At 43.6% G+C, this 20,127-nt stretch overlaps 1 protein-coding gene across 2 annotated transcripts in view; it reads left to right on the forward strand.

The window, feature by feature from the left end:
* Window positions 1-3,498: 3,498 nt before the first annotated feature.
* LOC139695623 (ski oncogene-like) overlaps window positions 3,499-20,127 on the forward strand; it is a 151,591-nt gene continuing 134,962 nt past the window's right edge. For both annotated transcript variants that reach the window (XM_071594428.1, XM_071594429.1), the window contains exon 1: window positions 3,499-4,883. In XM_071594428.1, coding sequence (XP_071450529.1) covers window positions 3,789-4,883 — 1,095 coding nt within the window. In that variant the 5' untranslated portion in view covers window positions 3,499-3,788. The remainder of the gene's footprint in view (window positions 4,884-20,127) is intronic.

Here is a 20,127-nt window from a genome sequence, read left to right on the forward strand (position 1 = left end):
AAACTAGTGGCACACATCCATGCCACGAAAAGTGCGAGTAAACAAGGCTCCCCTAGGCTTGTACTCCACTACTTTTGCAGCCTTATGTGCTCAACGCCCAACGAGATGGCGTGCTTTCTTCTCTCAATTAGAAGACAACGGTTCAACGCTCGCGGGAGCGATTTTTTCCTCCTTCCCGTCGAATAATCCAGTGCGCACGGCCCTTCGCCAGGAAGCCCATGACGCGTGGCATCTGGATGCAGGGGCGGTCAGCCAAGAGGGGTCATATTGATTAGGTCCATTCCTGTGCAGTCGACCGGGAAAGCACCTTTGTTTCTCTAATTTACCCCATGAAAGGTTTAGAGTCTGTGTTTAAAATGTATGTGATTATAATTTACTCTTCTCGTGTTTGAAAATTTCAATTTCCTTTTCCCTGTCCTTTGTATATTTCTAGCATGAACGAAGTGTCGCATAGGTATCCTGAAGAGCGATTTTCGTTTGAATAACTACCTATCCACCAACTGACACACTACTATTTCTTCCCTTCAAGCTTTGGCAGGGAACTATTTTGACAGTGAACTTAAATATGAAAGTTGTTCAACAACGAGATGAAAGGGATCAAAGAAAATTAAATCAATCAGGCAATTTATAGCATTCCTTTATCAAAGGAAAAATGGAGCATTCTTATTTAAAAATGAACAGAAATCATAAAAAATGGAAAACTCGTATTTCCAAGTCTAAACTCAGTTTCTTTCTTGGGGAAGAGGAATGGGGTATGCGCAGGGTCTTCCATCTAGTTGCCTAATATAAAATCTTCGGATCGACCTCGCCCTTTCGGAAAAAGTATCCGGTGCTGTGGTTGGGATCAATGCTGTTTAGAAAACGAGTTCTGTAAAGTCCTCATCTGATGACATATCCCACTACTGCCCTCATTACCGGCCATTTCTTGTTTTACCGGTGATGCACGCTCATGATTAGCACCGATATTGATTATCGTATGAATATTTTGGAAAGGAGATGCGAAAATATTTCTTAGCAGTACCGCATGAGCAACGGGAGGATCTTCTCTTCCCACATCGATTTACTAGGCCTCGATTCTCTCAAGGTCATTCCCAAAGGACAGCCTTGTCTTCTCTTCGCGGCTGTGTTCATTTCGCACGTAATTCCTCTTCTGATTATCTTCGCCGTGAGTGGGAGGGAAGTAGAATGAGAGAGGGAAGTATTAGAGTAAAGAGAAGAGGGTGGAAGATAAGGTTGCATCAAGGAGGGTGGGGAAGAGCGCACTTTGGGAGGACTGGGGAGGGACGGTGGCTGGCGGGTGGTTAGTGGCAGACGACTCCAGCCAAGAGGCAAAGGCGAGGCGGCGGCGCAGGGGAATGAGAATCGACGGCCAGTACAGGGAAAGGGGGACTGGGGGGCGGGGAGAAGGAGGCAGACGCCGGGAGAGTGGGATAGCAGACGGCGGGGTGGGCGGAGAGGCGAAGAAGCAGACGCGCCGGAGGGCGGTGTGGGGGTTAGCGGAGTTTGGAAGGGGGGAGGGGAGGGTTTCGCGGTGGCCGGGCAGACATCTAGCGGGGAGGGAGAGGGAGAGAGAAGGCGAGGAGAGGAGAGGAGGTTAGGCGGAGCCTGTGTGGCAGACGGCGGGGTGAGTATAGGGGTAGACTGTTGGTGATTGGCGGAGGGAGGGAGGTCGTTGGAAGGAACAGGGGGGGTGGGTAGAATGTGGCCGTTTAGGGGGCCGGGAGGGGGAAAGGGGTCCGATGGCAAAGGTCGCCATGGGGAGAGTGAGGGGAGGAGACGAAGCGGAGGACGGGCAAGTCATTGGTGAGAAGTGGTGGGTGGGAAGAGGATTTTGGAGGGCGAGCGATATCGTTCAAGCGATTATGAATTATTTCAAGGTAATTAGCAAACAGAATCGCAATACCTGATCCATCGGGTTGATGCTTGCACCTCAAAAATAGGATCGATAATAAAATTCAAGGCTCATAACGTAGTAATCACATATCTAGTACAACAGCACTTGCTCCGTCCTCTTAATTGAATCTCATTTGCGATTACTGATAAAAATGTTAGCACTTCAGCTGAAGGTTTCGCAGACATTGAATATGCTCCACATTCCATCCAGGTGGTTATTCAAATCTTCGGATGACAATAAAGAGGGCTGCTCTGCTCAGTTTTATTTTCAAAGGCAGCAAAATTTATTCCCGATATCTTTAAAATGGGCAGAAAGTTAAGTAGGAAGAAAGACGTGTGAGGCGTGGTGGAACAAACAACTCGGCTTCGTTTGCACGGCTGGCATGGCAGTGGCCATTTACCTTAAATACCGGGAGCTCGAACCCCACTTCCGGATAACTACTTTGCCGTGTGTCCACTCATGCTAAACATATAAGCATGCGATTATGACATTTGACGTCAGAGTACTTCAACAACAAATAATGCTAAGAAAATAGGTCCTTAAGGAGGTGGACAAGAGTGATAGGTGTGTGGGAAGAATGGCAAGTTCCATGCTAACGAGGGGAAAATGGAAGTTGAAAGAGGGGAACGATAAATGTGCAAGAAAGATGGAAAAGAAGGTGATGAGCCACCGAAGACTTCGAGAGTATATCTGTTGAAAATGATAATTACAGCATTTTGAAACAAAAGATATTTCATCAAGCACTGCAACGATTTCTTAAATTTAGGTATTGGTTCAGGCAAACTTTTGAGACTTCATGCGAACTTATTACTAAATCAGGCATGTTATCAGCACCGCAGACAGGGTTACCTACCAAAATATTATCGTCATTACAAAAAAATTAAATATTTGGATACAATTGGCATATGGCTTATTTCATTTTCCAAGCTACTTTTTGCGATGCTGGAAAACATGTAAAGCGTTTTGGGAACATTCTCCCAATAATTTTACTTCCGCGGACTAGTGTCTTAGCTTCTCCTTCCACTCAACTTTAGAAGCCGCCACTCGGCTATTTTGACGGGAAGGTCACATGACTCGTCCTCCCGGACCGCAGTGCTCACGGCGCGGTTACCAACAGGAGGGTGAGTGAGGAGAGGGGAAGGAAGGTGCCGTTAGTGAGAGACGGCGGGCGAAGCGGGGGGATCGGCCGCAACGACACGGTCTACTGCCGCTAGGGACACTGCTGCGAAGGGCTGTTCCACCCTGTGAGCCCGTGTTAGAATCTTGAGATTGGATTTATAAGTTAAAATCGTTCAGTGAAGTGGTTTTAGTAAACAAAATCGGACAATGTAGTTTTATATACTCGTTTTAGAAGTTGAATTTGGCCAACAATACCAATGTATTGTTGTTGAATTGATTCAAAGGACATGTATTAGGGCGTGTCTGACGCCAGGCCAATCGGAATCGTAAGATAGGGGGGTGCGCTCGTAGAAAGGAACGGCCGCGCTTGCTTTTCCCCTTCCCCTCATTCCCTTTGGCGGGGGCTATTCACTTCTCCTCTCCGACTTCTTTACTTCCCCTACATTTTCCTCTCCAGACGCGATGCCGAGCTTGAGACTGTCTCTCCCTGGCAGACATGTTAGGTAGCCCATGGGGCCAAAGATTTGTAGGTGGATTAATTAAGCGTGGTATTGGGGTGAATTGGGATGAAGAGGAGATTTTTTGGGATAGGAAAAACAACACTGAAGATGCGCTACCCCCCTCAAACGGCGGGGAGTGTCGTCTGCGGACCCCAAACCCATCATTTTTCGTACATCTCCCCATCATCGGCTGCTCGAATATTGCAGTCACCACTCTTTCACGTATTTTCGTGATCATCGGAATTGTAGTAGTGGCCTCTTGGGCGGCGTGAACGATGATGGAGACAGTGGTACCCTACAGTCCGCACCTTAAGAAAGTGCTCAAGACCTACCAGTTAAGTGCAGTGAAGAGTCTTTCGGGTCCGAGGACTGTACTTGATTCGGCAGTGGCGTCGACGCCGGAGGCCATGGAGAAGAGCCCCGTGGCCAGCTCGCTCAGCCCTGCGGTGGGCGTTTTCTCCGTGAAACGTGAGCCGGGGGAAGATGTTGATGATTCCGAGGAGGTGACCGAATGCAATCCTAGAACATCTTTGTCACCGAGTATATCGGTTGATGGCTGCGCTGCGGCTTCCGGTGGTAGAGATACTCCAAGAGACCCTTTCCTTGCCCCTCCTCCGTTCCCGATTCAACAGCAACCTATTCTTACAACGCCGGACCAATCTCGTTCGGAGCGATCCGAGACGATACTTGAAGGCGAGGCTATTTCATGTTTTGTTGTTGGAGGAGAAAAGCGCCTTTGCCTTCCTCAGATACTCAATAGTGTACTGCGGGATTTTAGCCTTGCGCAAATAAATCAAGTGTGTGATGAACTTCAGATTTTCTGTTCCCGATGTAACCCTACACAGTTGGAGGTTCTCAAAGTGGCAAGTATTTTGCCAGCGAGTGCACCCTCTTGTGGACTCATCACGAAGACGGATGCGGAAAGACTCGTCAGTGCACTGCTCCATCGATGTCCCCAAAAAGCGCTTTCCAACCCCTCAAAGGCGCAGCAAAATTCCTCTCAATCAGATATTCCCTTTCAGCTGCCTACATTTCGTGTTTACCACGAGTGCTTCGGCAAGTGCGAGGGCATTTGCAGTCCTCAGTTGTACACGTGCCGTGATGCACGCTGCATCGAATGTGCTGAGTGCAGGGGTCTTTTTTCCCCTCAACGTTTCGTGTGTCACGCGCACCGCCCCTCGGAAAACCGCACCTGTCATTGGGGATTTGACTCCAGCAATTGGCGTGCCTATTTACTATTAGCAAAGGGTCAATCGGAGCGGCTCTCCGAAGCACTGGATGCATTCAAACGCCTCTACCGCTCCGCCACGCCCTCATCTACAACGGCCCCTAGCCCTGCTCTTGCCCCACCAACAGGAAAACGAAAACAGGTTGGAGGGGTTTTTGTTTATTATATCATTGGAGTTATGATGTAGTAACTCACCAATGGACATTTATTTTGCCTTCTAATGGGAATTTTCCTGACTAATACTAGTATCTGGATAGTCATATAAAGACATTAAGTTTTATTTTGGTGCCTATTTTACTAAGACAAAAAAGGCACTGCTTAACCCAGTAACTACTCACCAGATCGCACTAATGCATGTATTCTTAACATGTGGCACAGTTGTCATCCAGGCCTCACTTTGGCGAATTAGACTAACATCATCTTTTTTTCTCTGGTTCCATTAATTCCACTAATATTAGTGCATTGCTTGTTAACAATCATAACAAATTTCATTGCTGTAAACGATGATTAGATAGCTTGTTAAACTATTTACTATTACCTTAATCAGTGTCAGCAGCTGAGTTGATAGTCTTGAGTTTAATATTTATGTAGCATACATTGTTAAGCATGTTGCCATAGAAAGTAAATATACATTACATTGAACCCGCTCTTCTTCAACGTATTCGTATCGGGACGTATGTCTTTATCATTAACGTTACAGTAATTGACATTTTTACTTGAATCATTTCCTGGTATATGGCATGTGCCAAATACAAATGTAGGCTTCAGTATTTTAGGGACATATGACTATGAAATGCCCCACGAAAAATAATTCACCAGTAAAGTTACATGTGATTTATCAGGCTTAGTAAATTGCGCGCCCAACTTGCCAAGAGTAGTTCAACCCCTTAGTAACTATGGCGACTGTAAATAAAAAATCAATTATCGCCTTCCATTTTGGGAAATCAATGTTTTACATGTGTAATTTGAATATTGTGGGGATCTATTAGTCGTCCGTCGCCATGACAAGTGCATGCTTTTGTTTTAACATTTAGCCGTTGAAAAATTCTGCCGCAGGTATTTTCCACAATTTAAGTGTTCTCGATATTAATGTAATGGGGTTAAATCGGCATTTCAGATGTTTACAAAGGGTACGGTCAGTTAGGGTTCAGGAAGGGGAGGGGTAAGCGTGATAGCATAGCAGTAATGAAGCCACAAATAGAAAGGAATATAATCAGTAGTATTTGTTTGTTTCGAATTTGTTTAGGAGGAGATAAAGTAAATTGGGTAGAATTAATGAACGTATTGGAGGGTCAAGCAACTTATCCGCTGTTTGTAGATAGATGTCTCAGACTGTCGAAGTGGCCGATGGAGAGTTGGGATATCCAGAGCTAGGGAGAGGGGTAAGACTTAGGTGTTCATTTTCACCCTTGCTTTTCAACATGAAGGAAATGGTAAAAGAGGCATGAGATGAACTGGAAATGGAAATAAAAGTCGGTAGGGAATGCATAACATAAGTTGGGCTTGAGAGATGATCAAGCTTAAGTTAGCTAACCAGCCAAGGAGTTAAAATCTTTGTTAGGCACCTTAGAAAATCAGTGTGATAGATAAGGGACTAGAGTAGATGTAAATAAAACAAAGGTTATAAGGATTTTGAGGAGGAAGGCTAAGAAACAGAAGAATCAAGTTAGGCATAGAAGCTTTTTTTTTAAGGAGAATTGAGTTTATGATAGGAACATAGATGAAGGATTTTAAGAAAATACGGGTGGAAAACTGATATGGAGTGTGAATTTGTACTACCAGGAAACATTCATTAAAGCAAGATGATAGGTGTGTATATGAGTCTTCTGAGACGGAATTGGGTTCGAAGAAGGATGAGAAAGGTAAAATGCATGTGAAGGCTAGTACAAGGCCTGTTGTGGGGGAGGAAAGCGTTTTTGGGGAAACCCATAGGAACTAGGAAAGGTGGATGCAGAATGTTTTCTTAGGGAATGGGATTTTGACGACGGTCGAAAGTGGAGGATGCAAGGCAAGGGGGAATTTGTGTAGGAAAAGATAGGACGGAATGGAAGAAGTAAGGATGCAGAATCGTGGAAAGGTTAATTTTAGTGTCGGATGTTTTGGGTGTTTTTTTGGAGAGGCAAAAATGTATCGTTTTCAATTCTTGTCCATCCGAAACCGACCTTAAACGGTACACTACCATTAATAATATGAGGTTTAGTGCTTACGGGGGTCTTCGAAATGAATTCTATTTAACATGTATTTGTATATCTGTTCCGAAGTCGCTAGGTTCCACAAGAAGCTGTTCCTTTATATTTATATGTACCGCTGGCGAATTGATTTACTGTAAATCCCTCATTCTTTAAATTTTCACGATACTCACATATTCTCGGGAAGAAATCCTTTTTCCTTGAGATTCATGGAAAAAGGATGAGAAGTGGATGCCAATTGACTTTTGACTAGCGAAATTGTGCCTTTGTATGAAACTGGAATTCTAAATATTGCTCGGTGGATTATTGATATATAGTCTTTCATAGCTATATCTGTAAGATGGCAGAAGTATTCCTTTCCAAGGTACTAGAAATTAAAATGCATGTTTTTAAATTATGGCCATTTAGTCCTCAATTTGTCTATTTATCTTCCCTAATAATACGTTTCTTAGACATTTTCCAAGTTCTTCCAAATACGATGATTTTGAGGCAATCTTAAAGCAATGTTGTCATTCACATCCCAGCAACGTTAACTTGTTGAAATGATTTAGTTTTATCAAGATAAAATGCATTTTTTCATACCCAGAAATGATCCATCTTGGAACTAAAGACTTGGGTCACGGTAGGTATCAAGACCTCCGTCACAAACGTAAAATATTTTTAAATTAATTTAAATGTTTGATACTGCATTTACAACTGCATTATAGTGATACTTTAAAGCAAGTATTTCTATAATCATAACCGATTGGTCCCAGGTCACGTTTCAGTTCATTTTAAAGAAACCATTTCAGGATTTCATGTCATAAGGGAGTTCGTTTGAGGCATCCTGTAGGGAGCCACTGACGCATAATATGCGGCGTAGGCAAAGGCACCCTTGTGCTGAGGGAATGCGGTCCAGCTGGCAATGTTTTGGGTACGCTTCTGTTTCGGGCCACCACCTTCGAGCGAGTACTATGGCCCTAGTTGAATCGCATTTTCCGACGCAGCATCTTGATGTACCATGCCCTTATTGAAGATGCGCAATGGCCACACAGCTGCCAGCGAGGTTATAGAGTATATTGTCGGGTATAGGTTATGTAGGGGTAGAGGATATAATCTATCGGTGTCTCTAACCGAGGGAAGAAAGGAGTGTGCTTCGGCCTCAGTATTGAAGAGTTACAAATAAGTATATACATAGAAATGCATGTACGCACAAATACATTTGTGTTAGTGTATTTACATACACATATATATGTGTGTGTGTATATAATGTTTATTTATTTATGCGTATGTATTTTCCGTATGCATGTATTCGGTTTTGTCAATGATCTATTAGTTGAGTTATAGTTACATTTTGAGGAATGTGGTGTATTTGGATGTTTTTTGATGAAATAAATTGAGGAATTCAAAGGAATCTCTTTGTGTAGAGGAGCAGTGTTAGCCATATTAGTTATGCAAATTACCATTTGCAAATTGATATTCTTAACTGTATCACTTTTTTCATCACTCTGTGTTAGGGTTACTGATGTTTATAATTTGGCCGTGGAAAATAATCGCATTGACCTCTTCCTATGGTGGTATGGTTTTTTTCCTCTGCGATTTTCAGTGGTTTTGTGTTCTTTGAAGAGCTTTTATTGGCGTAAGAACTGCCACCTGTGCTTGAGAGGCACCTTGAAGAGATAGTAAACCTTCGATTGTCTAGTCGCAAAGCCACGTATTTCGCTTTCGTGGCTCCGATCTTTGGGCTTAAGACCCCGAACACTGCAAATTAAATTTAGAAACTGGCCTATCCGGAAGGATTATGGGAACGTTACTCGTTGTTTTGCTCTGACGGAGGGTTGAAGACACGGCACCAGCCGTGAATTCGTCGGTGATTGAAGAGGGGAGGAATAGCCGCAGTGTGTGTCTGCCGTGGGATTGATCATTGAAAAGTCTTTTATGTCGTAAGAAATAACAATGACTTATTCACATGTTAACATTGCTTGGAAGTTACGGTTTTCCAAACATTCATTTTTTAAATGCTTACCCATTTATTGCGACTACTAAATCTAATATCTGCGATAGTAATTATCCCGACGTGAGGTTGAAACGATATCACGCTTGTTGCATTTTTCCAAGAAGATGGAGATAAACGGTATCCAAGGTTCACGACCTATTTAAAAGGCAGTAGATATCTCACCAAAATTAGCCAACGCTTCTAAAATGAAGCATAGCTATATTCAAGGAAAACTGTCTATTTCAATATATGCTGAATTTCGATTTCATCGGCCATGCATGGAAGCTCTTGGTTAACAGGATTAATGTTAGTTTAGACCTCTGAAGATACCCATTCCTTCAATAAATCCATGCTATAATACTGAATTTCACACGATTGGGGAAAGACTACGTCGCCGGCAGGCCCATCCCGTAGCCCAGGGAAAAAATTCGACGATCTTACCAAGAATTGAGCCTTTCACATATCTCTAATCATTATAAACGTAAGTCAGAATTCATCTTTTTAAGTCTGGAAAACTCAGTCCTCTGGGACCTAAATAATCATTACTAACTTCACCTTGCCTTATATTGATTTGCAGGTTTTGTGGAACGTTTTGTTGAACATTCTAGTGGATGATTCTTTTGAAACACCTAAAGCAATCCACACCACATGCGAGAGTTTGGTGCGGTGACGAGTGGTATCGGGAGCATTCATGTAAAGTGCTGAACTTACCGTTTTTCTTAGGTCCAGTTCCATGGAATTCATGCATAAATTCGATATTATTTCCGTGTATTTTAAAAAAGTGGTACGGCATAAGTATTCAAAGGTGATTAATTTTTATCAGCCGCCCTCCATCCCCCACGCCCCCTGCCATTCCGATTGCGTCGTCAGTGCCGCGGCCATCAAACGGCCAAACCTCCTTTGAAATTTGTGGATATCACTTCGCGTACGTCCAGCAATTCGCCTTTGCCACCCGCGACGCAGACAGTTCGTATACGCGAGGGGAGGGGGGTCAGACACCCCCCCGTGCCGCGCGGCCGTCCTCGTCCCTATTCCACCTTCCGAGTGGTAAACCACCTGGATTGAATCGAGGGTGGGTGGCCGGCGGACGCCTTTCAAGACGCATTATTTTCTCCCGTGCACCATTCGTGATTCTAAGGAAACCACCGCACCGCAACTCAAGCGGCAACCTGTGATCGGAGCACGTGACTGTAATCGTACCTTTTATTTGGGTTCAAGCGCAGCCGTTTCCGTCATGAATTGCGGCTCGAGAAAAACTACTGCGGGTGCATCTGATCTCCCTCGGAAACAATAAGTTATGACATTAATTAATGAAAATATTGGGGTTAAACCTGTTAAAGCTGATGGCACTATGAATGCATAATTTTAATTTATTATAGACGCGGGGAGCTAATGATTCATCTAGATAAGATATGACGGGGATAATTTAGCCATTAATGAGCAGTATTACTTCGTATGTTTTTTGGAGAAAATGTTGCGTCCCAGCATGTTTTAAATTATATTTTACTACCTCGATTTAGAGTTTACACCTCCGACACCGAGTTAGTTACTTATTTGCTTTAGTACGGACGGGTATGTTGGTCAAAACGATGTCTCAACTATTCTCTTTACCGAGGGACCGCGTGTGTGCTTTAATTCCGGAGTCCTCGTTTCAAAGCCCAGCCTTACAGATGCATGTGTTCGTAAATGAGTTATTCGTTGGAGAGTCGCGGATATGGGGAGATGATGGCTTGAGGTCGTCTGCAGCAAGGAAAAAGCTGATTAATGGTATTATTAGAGTAGGGGGTAGATTGGGGGAACGGTGGTGAGCATTTAATTAATTATTTAAATATATCTATTTTATTACATACTTTAGCCAGGTCGAGTTAAATATTTCTCACGAAGCTTAACTACGTAAGGCGTAATAGGATCGGTGTAGGATCGGACCAATTACCAACCCTGAGTTAAGGGTTTGTTTAATGATGGCCACTGGTGTTGCCCCGCAGACCCTCCACTGTTGTTGAAGAGTAGTTTGCCCCGTTTTAATTTTTTTTTACTCGGTTTGCTATCAATTATTGCCATCGTAGAGCGCGGGACTAGGAAGAAACACTCACCAGTTTTCAACGACTGGATGATAGCAGAAGGTGGCTGGACAAATATTGAATCGAACGTAATTCTGTGCGAATAAAATTAATCCAAAAAACGAGCATTCAGCTTCTGGTACAGGAAGAACGTATTTTGAGGAACACCTACGAGTATAGGTTGAGTTCTACCATTAGTCGGTAAATACTGGATTCTGGTTCTGCTAGAATTGTCACTCACTTCGCCGCTCAGCGACGGAATGCACTGGAGCCGATGGCCACCCAAATCTCTCCTTCCCGGCGGCGGCTGCATTGCCTTCTAGGATGAAATCTTATTTGTTTTTTACACATAAATTTGTAATGCGGTGGCTCGTATTTGTCGGGCATTAACGTCGGTAAATGGTTCTGCCTAGTGTTTCCTGTCTCTAAATTAAATGCGAAACTGGAACTTCCGGTCCACCTCGTTTGCATGTACGTCCTTGGGTTGGACTGTATTTTCGAGTTGCTCGAATGATGACTTACCCAGTTATTGAAGTCTTGAGTATGACTTTCGTTATTCCAATTCGAGTGGTCCACGAAGGCCAACGTTTTATGAAAATCTAAATGGCCATTCCATTTTTTGAAAATGTTGATGAGGTTAATGGTAACAATCTTTGTGTACCTTAGTTTCGGAGTAATAATTGTTCATCTTGGGTGGTGGGAAAAATGTTCATCTCAGAACGAAAAGTTGTTACACTTTCAGCAAATCCTACCACGAGTATCTCCTTTGATCCCTTTTAGCATCAACAATACCCTGCATTAGAATTTGGTTTCAAACTGTTGAGACACTGAAAGGAAAAGTTCAGTCTTAGGAATTCCGCTGTTTCCCACTACTGAATCTCTTCGTTCTATTTTTGATGATATAGGGAAACTAATTTTGGGTCACACATTAATCGAATGTGTGTTGCGAACATATGAGATCATTTCACAGAAGAGTAGAGAATAGAGGAAAGGAAGCGCAGAGAACGTTCCCGGTTCTTGAAATGCCTTTGTTAGAGTGCACACAATACCACACTAGTCTTATGAAATTTGGTGGAAGCCTTGAAAAAATGAATATTCATGGCTAAATTGAACAGAGAAAACAAGCATTTCATGACAAAGTAGTAGGTGTGTGTGAAGGAGTCCTTTTGCGGCGTGTAGAGATTCACCGTGAAGGTCTACACGGCACCAAAGGGTGCGAAACGCGAATAAATCAGAAGGATCGACTGTCGAAGGGAGGGATCTGAGGAATCTTTTCCCCCAGGCATACTAGACGACCAGAGTAAAAGCACCTGGGAACAAATGACGGCATATTTCCTTGTTAAATCTCGTTTTAGTTCCCCGTCATACATATTTCGACTATTTGGATAATGTTCAGACTAAGGGAGGCTATTTTACGATATGTTATGTTTTATGGGTATTTTAGTACACGCTGTAACTCACAGACGTTAAACTAATTTCTAGGACTTGCAGCCTAATTTATTCCTTCTTTTTATACCTCTCCCTTCTTTAGTGAGCGTTGAAGCCCGTGCGTTCAGATGATAGTGGTATGTTAAATGTGTGGCGGGAATCTTCAATTTCAACCCAAATTAATTGCCGAACTGGGTCCCATTCATTTCCGCCTTTGTAAGTGGGGGCGACGGGGTCAATTGTCATTTCGGCACTTATCCTCCCGCTACGGCATTTCTGAAAACGTTCTCTAGAAATGGTGCAATATCCGAAGCAACTCGTAACACTTGTGTGGATGTACCCCTTTCAGTTCCGGGTATTTATCAAGTCCGATAGACCGCGGTTTTTTAACTTGTACTTAACCATTATGATCTATGATTATCTGATTAATTGATTTCCTCCCGGGATATTTTCGATCGGTTTGGAGCCGTCGTTAGTGCACACGTTTTAAAAATATCTGCTCGAGACTGTGGCTTTGGTTTCACTCTCCCCCACTGCCTCGCAGTTTAAGTCCTCTAATGAGTCATCATCAGTTTGGCTTTGACCCTTTTCCTCTTTAGCGCTTCATATGTCCGAAATGACTTGGGATAAAGATGAAGTAATTCCCGTAGTATTATTTCTCAACGCCGCACATCTGAGCGCAACTTATTTTCGTTTGGGTGTAATGATTTGAGAATGTTCCCTCACTTCAGTGGTATCTAGTTGTAGTATCTAGTGCCATTAGGGATGGATGGAAAAGGAAGAGTGGAGAGAAACCCGGCGTCGGCATTCGCCTACTCTGGTGGGAAGGCGGCAAGGGGTCCCCAGTTTAACGTAACGCTTCCGACGGACGTAATACTCACTCAAAGTGTTCTTCTCGAAGCACCTCAAGTAGAGAAACCGCTGAAAAATATTTGTCTCCAGGATTTGAACCCGGGCCCTCTCGGCGGGAAGCCTTATCATTAGCCACCGCACCGTCCCAATCCTCTTGAACATGTTATGGATGAGTCCTTGGTTTCTCGGGGCCCGCTGGACTTAACTACTATACAGCGCGGGTCTTTCGTGTTCAGTTTTATTTTGGTGGGCATGCAAATTTCAATTACATGGTACATTTATTATTTCAAAAAAAGGACTTTCGTGTTGTTTCAACTACCTTATTCGTGCTAAGTAGTATTGCATTGAAGTTATACATTGCTTGAATGAAGCTGATAGTTCCCCGTTCGTTTTCCCGCCTGTATGTCACCAAAATATTTATGTTTCAGGACAGACTGAACTATTAAATTGGAGAACTCCTAGAACGTTTTTGTTACCCATTGAACGGCAAAGGTGATTCTATTTACCTAGCACTGTAGCTTTCTGCTTGAGGACGCTCAGTTTTCAGTTGGCAATCTTCTGTGATGCAGGAAACATTCTGCACCTCTCTAAACCTGCGAGCAGGCCTTGACTGCTAGTGTAGTGTATGCAGCAGTGATGGTGGCCAGTTTCAAACCACGGTCCCAAAGGGGAATAGGGAAATGGTTTTGGGTTCCGTATGGCTCAACTCCCCCTACTCCCTTAGCTTCGTTAGCCCGCGTAGATGCGGGTAAAGCGGCCGTAACTACCGGTTTGACGGGGATGGTACCGGTTTTTCTGGAGGCGGGGGAGTTTCGTCGTCCCCAAACGCTCAGTTTAAGCGCCATACCAGCCCGTTTCGTGTTTTAGATTCCCACATTTTTGGCGTTTTTGTTATTTCTGTGAAACAATGCCGGCGATCTTTTCCTCGGCCGAAGACGCTCTCGTGGGCCTAGTGGAGGGCAGCGGTTGTTGGCAAGAGCGCTGCGTTGCCTTGGTCTTGGCGCGTCGTCCGAGTTGTGTAGGCGAGCCTCTCCGGACGTATCTGCGACGTAAAAACGAGGCTCGAAAAATGTCTACCAAATATTAATAACATACAACGGAGCGCCGACGGACAATCGACGATGCTCACCCGCAAATAAATGTCTTCCATATTATGGTGGAAATAATTCTCCTCCCGTGCGGCCGCTTTGCTCGTCCTGCGTCGTTTGGCCGATTTATTTATCGTTTGTCCTGGTATAGCTAGTTGTTTTTGTATCGTTTAAACCCTGGCCAAATTGTTGTTTCAATTTCGTATGGACCAAGTGGTTGCTTTGGGTTTCTTTATGCTGCAGATAGTTCGATTCACAGATGTTTTCCGCGGAAATCCCTTGAGTCGAGTGCTAATTGCAAATTTATTCCGGATAAAGACTAGCGAATTTTGTCTCTCTCTGTCCAAGTGGTATGAAGTACCACAGCGTGTCTCTCCATTATTCGACATTCTCCGTTTCCTTCTCATTACACATTATGTAGATGTAGATGTAATAATATTAGTAATTGTTAGGGGAGGTGACCAACGGCCGAGGTTATTTGCGCCGTTAGGGATGGATGGGAGAGAAACCCGGCGTGGGCATTAGCCTACTCTTACGCAAAGGCACCAAGGGGTCACACACAATGTAACGTCCCATCCGGCGGACGGCGTACACACTCTTAAGTGCTCTCCCTAAAGCACCCCAAGTAGGGAATGGGATACCCCTGAAAAAATCGGTCGTCCATAGGCTTCGAACCTGGGCCCTCAGGGTGGGGAGTTAGTACGCTATTTACCACACCGTCCCGATCTCCTCATTACACATCGCCGATGCTCCTGTTTTCATTTTATCGGCATGGATATCTTCATTAAATTAAAGAACTCCCTTCGCCCAGTTGTTCACTCGCGTGTTACTCATATACTATGTATATACTGCCACAACAAACGATAGCGTGTGTTCCATTAGACCTTTAACATGACGTCAAAAAAGAAAAACAGTGCCACTTCCGCTCATGTGTCGACAAACTCGTAAACATCAAGGCATTAGTAAACAGTAGTACCTAATAGTAAACAGCGTTATCTGAGTTGCACTAGGACGTAGTTATCATTAATCGATGCCTCTCCCTTCTTCTGGCGCGAATGGGAGGCGCATCGCACTCAACGTAAGTAGAGACAACATCAGGTCAGGAGTAGTTGTTTTAGTATTTCATTTATCTTGACTCGTTGACGAATGACTTCGTTTCGCGCCATGTTTACTCAAGCCTCCGATGGACTTCGTAGAGGACAAAGTTCTTCTCCGAGGTGAAACGCACAGCCTTGAAGTTAGTTAGTCGTCGGAAGGTGTATTTCTCCGTCAGCTTTGGTATTGTTCATTGTTTTGATACTGTTTTCGAATTTTTGTGCGCGCATTTTTGGAGATTATGTCGAGTGCTCCCCCACGCCCGTGAGGTGACTTTTGGAGGATTACAAAACTTTAGATTAGTGGTTGAAGTAACACCTGTATCCACTGGGAACTTACAATCGAATCATGGGCCAACTTGTGCGTCATACACGGAATGACCACAATGTATTTTCCCTTGATTTAATATTCCTTGGTTGCACCTTCAAAAATTAAGACGGTTGTTTTGGTCTCTGGGCTCAAGCGGACTGACGTCGGAAATAAGAAAAACAGTAGGGTGTACGTACGAACCTAGTCCATGGCCTAGCCGTAATCTCTTCCCTTCCTTTTCTCTCGCAATTATCGGCCATTATCCTTGTGTCGTTCGGAGTCAGATATTTTGATCTTTATCAAATTAGCTCAAACTAAAAAAATATTTCCAACAAGCACAGATAACCATATTTTCTCGATGGGGACTAGGCATGGAAATATGCTATCATTGTTGCGTTGTACCAGGAAGTTGTCGATTTGAATGAAAAACTGAGATTTTTAATCCATCTTTATTAGTACCTTGCTAGCCACTGCTGGGGTGTGTGGCAGTGTGTGTTTACACACTTAGCTACTTTTGACCTGGATATTCCTTAGGCTTATATTTATTCAAACGCGAACCGGCACAGCAAAGCTTCTGGATAGGAAGCTCCTCTTTTTCAGCCGTTCCGTCGAAGAAGTCTCGACTTTCCTTCGAATGCTCCTAAAACCAAGCTTGGAAGCCTTGCTTGGTGGCGGCCGGCCGCGTCGCGATGTCATGAGCATTGCATTGCTCGCATGGAATGAATGGGCGGGCGTCACTCCCGGGTGCGGGCGGGCCAAGCGAGCCAAGCAGCGAAGAAAGACAGTGTGGCGCCCGCGGGCTCCGCCCCCCCCCTTTTCTCTGGTGCGGGGGGGTGGGGCAGTGTGCAGCGTCTCTTCCCTCGCCCGCCAATTGGGAGCAGGAGCGAGTGGTTGGTTGGTTCCCGAACTCTTTACGAGGAGACCGGGACCTACAATCGACAACTCACACGTTCATGAATTGCCTAGGTCTTTCCTATCGAGCGGGAACTCCCTGAATTAATTTTTATTAGCAAATTAAACCACCATGAAAATGTAATTATTTTAGATAAACGGCTAACCGAAATCCATCAGCCGTATTTTCCAAATTATATTATATGCATTCCGGGGGCATCCATTGTCTGATAATATTTTATACAATAAACTATGCATTGTCATTAAATGGTTTTCGAAACGGCACATCTTCGAATCAGCATTAAGGGAAATTATTGGAGAAGTGTTCGAATGAAAACACTGAGAAGTGTTATATTTCATGTTCTCACCTTGGATAACGTCAATTGTTGGCGCCAAACGCAGGAGTTGGTATCGTCATTAAATGGAATGCAAAGGAAAGTTTCATGAAGAATCGTTGCGCGCGAGTAGGTGGTGTCGTATGAGAATGTCTGTGTTGGGAGGGACTGGGAACACGGGAGATGTCATGCACGGCTTGAGATAAAAGGAAAGTGCAAAACATTTGAGTGCTGACGCGACCGTGTCCAGAACACGCCACTCCTCTTCTCTCGCTTTGTTCGCTTTAATAACGCTTTAACTCTTGATCGCAGTCTTCGGTATTCCATCGCACTGGATTATTCCTTCAGGGTCTGCTCAATGCTGACATCCAACGAACAATCTCCGGGATTCATTACGTTGGTAGATGGGACCACAGTGAGAGGTGCCAGAGGGAAAATCTGTGCCAGAGTCAACCTGAAAATCGCTCTAGCCACGATCGCACAATTCGAGACTACAACAGTAAGAAAGGTAATTTACGTCGAATTGAACTTCTATAATTGCGTTAATCGTCATTTAACAATGGCTCAAATGCAGGGTGGCCAATCACCCCCCTGCCGGATGTCATCTTGGCGACTTGAAGGGTAAGATGAGGGAGATTCTAGGGGCGCATGTTAGTTCCGTTCTAGGTGAAGGGTGGCGTCGTCGCGTTGCTAAAGGTGGGAAGCCCTGGATTTGGGAGGAATAAGGAATATTTCAGAAATTTTAACTTCTCCCGTGGAGATGAGTGTATATGAATGGAAATAGGCTGGATCCCGCCACATTCTTAGCCCTGCCTAACAAGGTACAACCGAGCACGATACTATACAATGAATTCTTCGGTTCAGTATATATTTTCCATTTCCCATCATTTTCTTTTTCCATTCATTATTTCCTTCCTCCGTCCAATCCTAAGGGACCTAAAGGTCTCAATTTGGCCCGAATAAAGACGTTTATCTATCTTTCATGCCCTTCCTTATTGACTCCTTCCTGCGTCAAATAATACTTTTCCTTCAGCATATTTGATAGTATTTATGCTTGGTATTGCCCCGCCCTAACTCCTGACCAAGCTTTCAATTGTCTTATCAGCGCACCCTTACCACTTCCCCAATCAACTCTCCAAATCCTTATACGTCATTTACCACCTCGCTTCTTACAATGTAATGTTTTCTCTTTTCAATTTATTAGTCGAGTATTTTTTCTTCCTTTTACCTAATTTGGTGTGTACATACATTAATATCCTTATTTAATCTGCCTCCCTGATCATTTCTTTTGTAAACCATGGATTTCGATTCCTAATAAGTGTTCCTACAGGAACGTTTGCGAATTTCGATATCCTTCATTTAAGATGTCCCCGTCTTCCAAAATTCTTTTCTCGTTCCTTATGAATTATTCCCCTGCCTCTAATTACTCCTTCGTTTTGGTTGTGTCGTCAAATCTGACATTATATTTCATTGCCATTAAATCATGATCTGAATCTATCTTCGCTCCCATGAAACTGCGAATTGGTTTTACTTCCTGAGTCGGTGCCTGAAATTAATATGAAGTAGGCATTTCTGTCACTTCTCTGAATCCATTGGTATTTTCCGCGTTCAACCGAAGTGTTCCTTATGATTACTATTTCCCCTGCAGAGCTATATGCTTTTCTCCCTGGGGTAATTCCTTGCTCTTAAACCCTAATCTTCTGCATCACCGCCAATCTCCGCATTCCAGTCCTCCTCCTCTCTCAACAAGGACGTTTCCATCCAAGAACATCCGCAATCATTTCATCCCATTCGTCTTCCCATTTTATTTTCCTTATGAAGATATGAATATTAATCAGGTTCTTTTGTTCAAAATTTAACTCAACTAATAATTTTGTGAAAGCTTGGAGAAATATTAACGATTGAATTGCCACGGATAACTTCATCATCTTCGACCATGGCTTCGTGGACGTGCAACATATACAGGGTTAAGATTTCCACGTAACTTATGGAAATCCAGGGAAGGATTTCCATAAGTTACGAAGGAGGGTTGTGGATGAAAATTGAAACCTTAATACCACTTCAAACTTTCCCGGTGCGGAATATTTCCCACCAAATAACACCATATACTATAATTTTATCGCTCGTTTGTGCTTCGTTTACTTCGCTTCTACCTGCCCTTGTGTTCACCACTAATGCGACCCCTTGCGACCTTTCTTCCCCTCCTGAATATTACTCCATTATAGTTATCTCTTCAACAATCCCCGTTCCCTTCCCATCTCCCCTTTAACACAGCTATACTTCATCTCTCCATCTCCCGCATTAAATCTTCTTATTTCCCTGTCCTAAGCGTCGTCTAAATGTTACAAGTCTCAATTCCAACCGATTCAACCCTCTTTTGTCTTTACTGCCGCTGATTTCGATTTCTCCGTGCAAGGAGTACTGTAAGTGACGACTTCGAAGGCCTTGCATTCCCCGCTGCCCGGCACGAAAAACAGCCGATTGGGCCTAGTCCCGTAGATGCCAGGACTGCCGTTGTTTAGAATCTTGGGATTAATAATTGAGGTGGTTTTCTTTTGCCTTCCTCAATAGTGTTTTTAACATGACACTCCATGGCCGCCTCACTGGGGACGCCTTTGCAGCCGCCTCACTGCGGAACGGAAGCTGCGCGGACTAACTTTCGTCTGGCTCATAACCTTCGACCTCTCCGGCATGGTTGACCCTATCGGGAGCAATTATCATTGGCAGCACAGATCTCGGGGTCATGAAACGCAAAAACTCTTCCACCTCGTCAAGTTTGTTGCCAATGGGAGGAATAGTTCTCAATATATGTATAATCTTATTTTGCAAGTACATAGGTATATGCATCTGGATTGAATCCTTGTATTCAAAGAATGTATTAGGTTTTATATCTGTGTTTTATTTATCACTGTTGAATCTTTACTTATTTTAACTCTAGTAAATGTATTTTGTTTGTTTTTATGGCTTCTTTGTGGTTGATTCCATTTTCTTCCTCAGTTTTTCGCACGAAGAATTTTTACGTTATTGTAATCTCTTCTGTAACATTCTGTCTAGCATTATATAGTTGAAAGGAAATTATTTGTTTCATGCTAAAAACTATTGTTTTTATAATTTTTATAACACATTTTTGTTTTATATTCTTCCTTCGCTCTTTCCGACTATGT

The sequence above is a fragment of the Hetaerina americana genome, unplaced genomic scaffold, assembly GCF_022747635.1.
Source record: "Hetaerina americana unplaced genomic scaffold, ioHetAmer1.1.p SCAF_60, whole genome shotgun sequence".
Taxonomy (NCBI): Eukaryota; Metazoa; Arthropoda; class Insecta; order Odonata; family Calopterygidae; genus Hetaerina; species Hetaerina americana.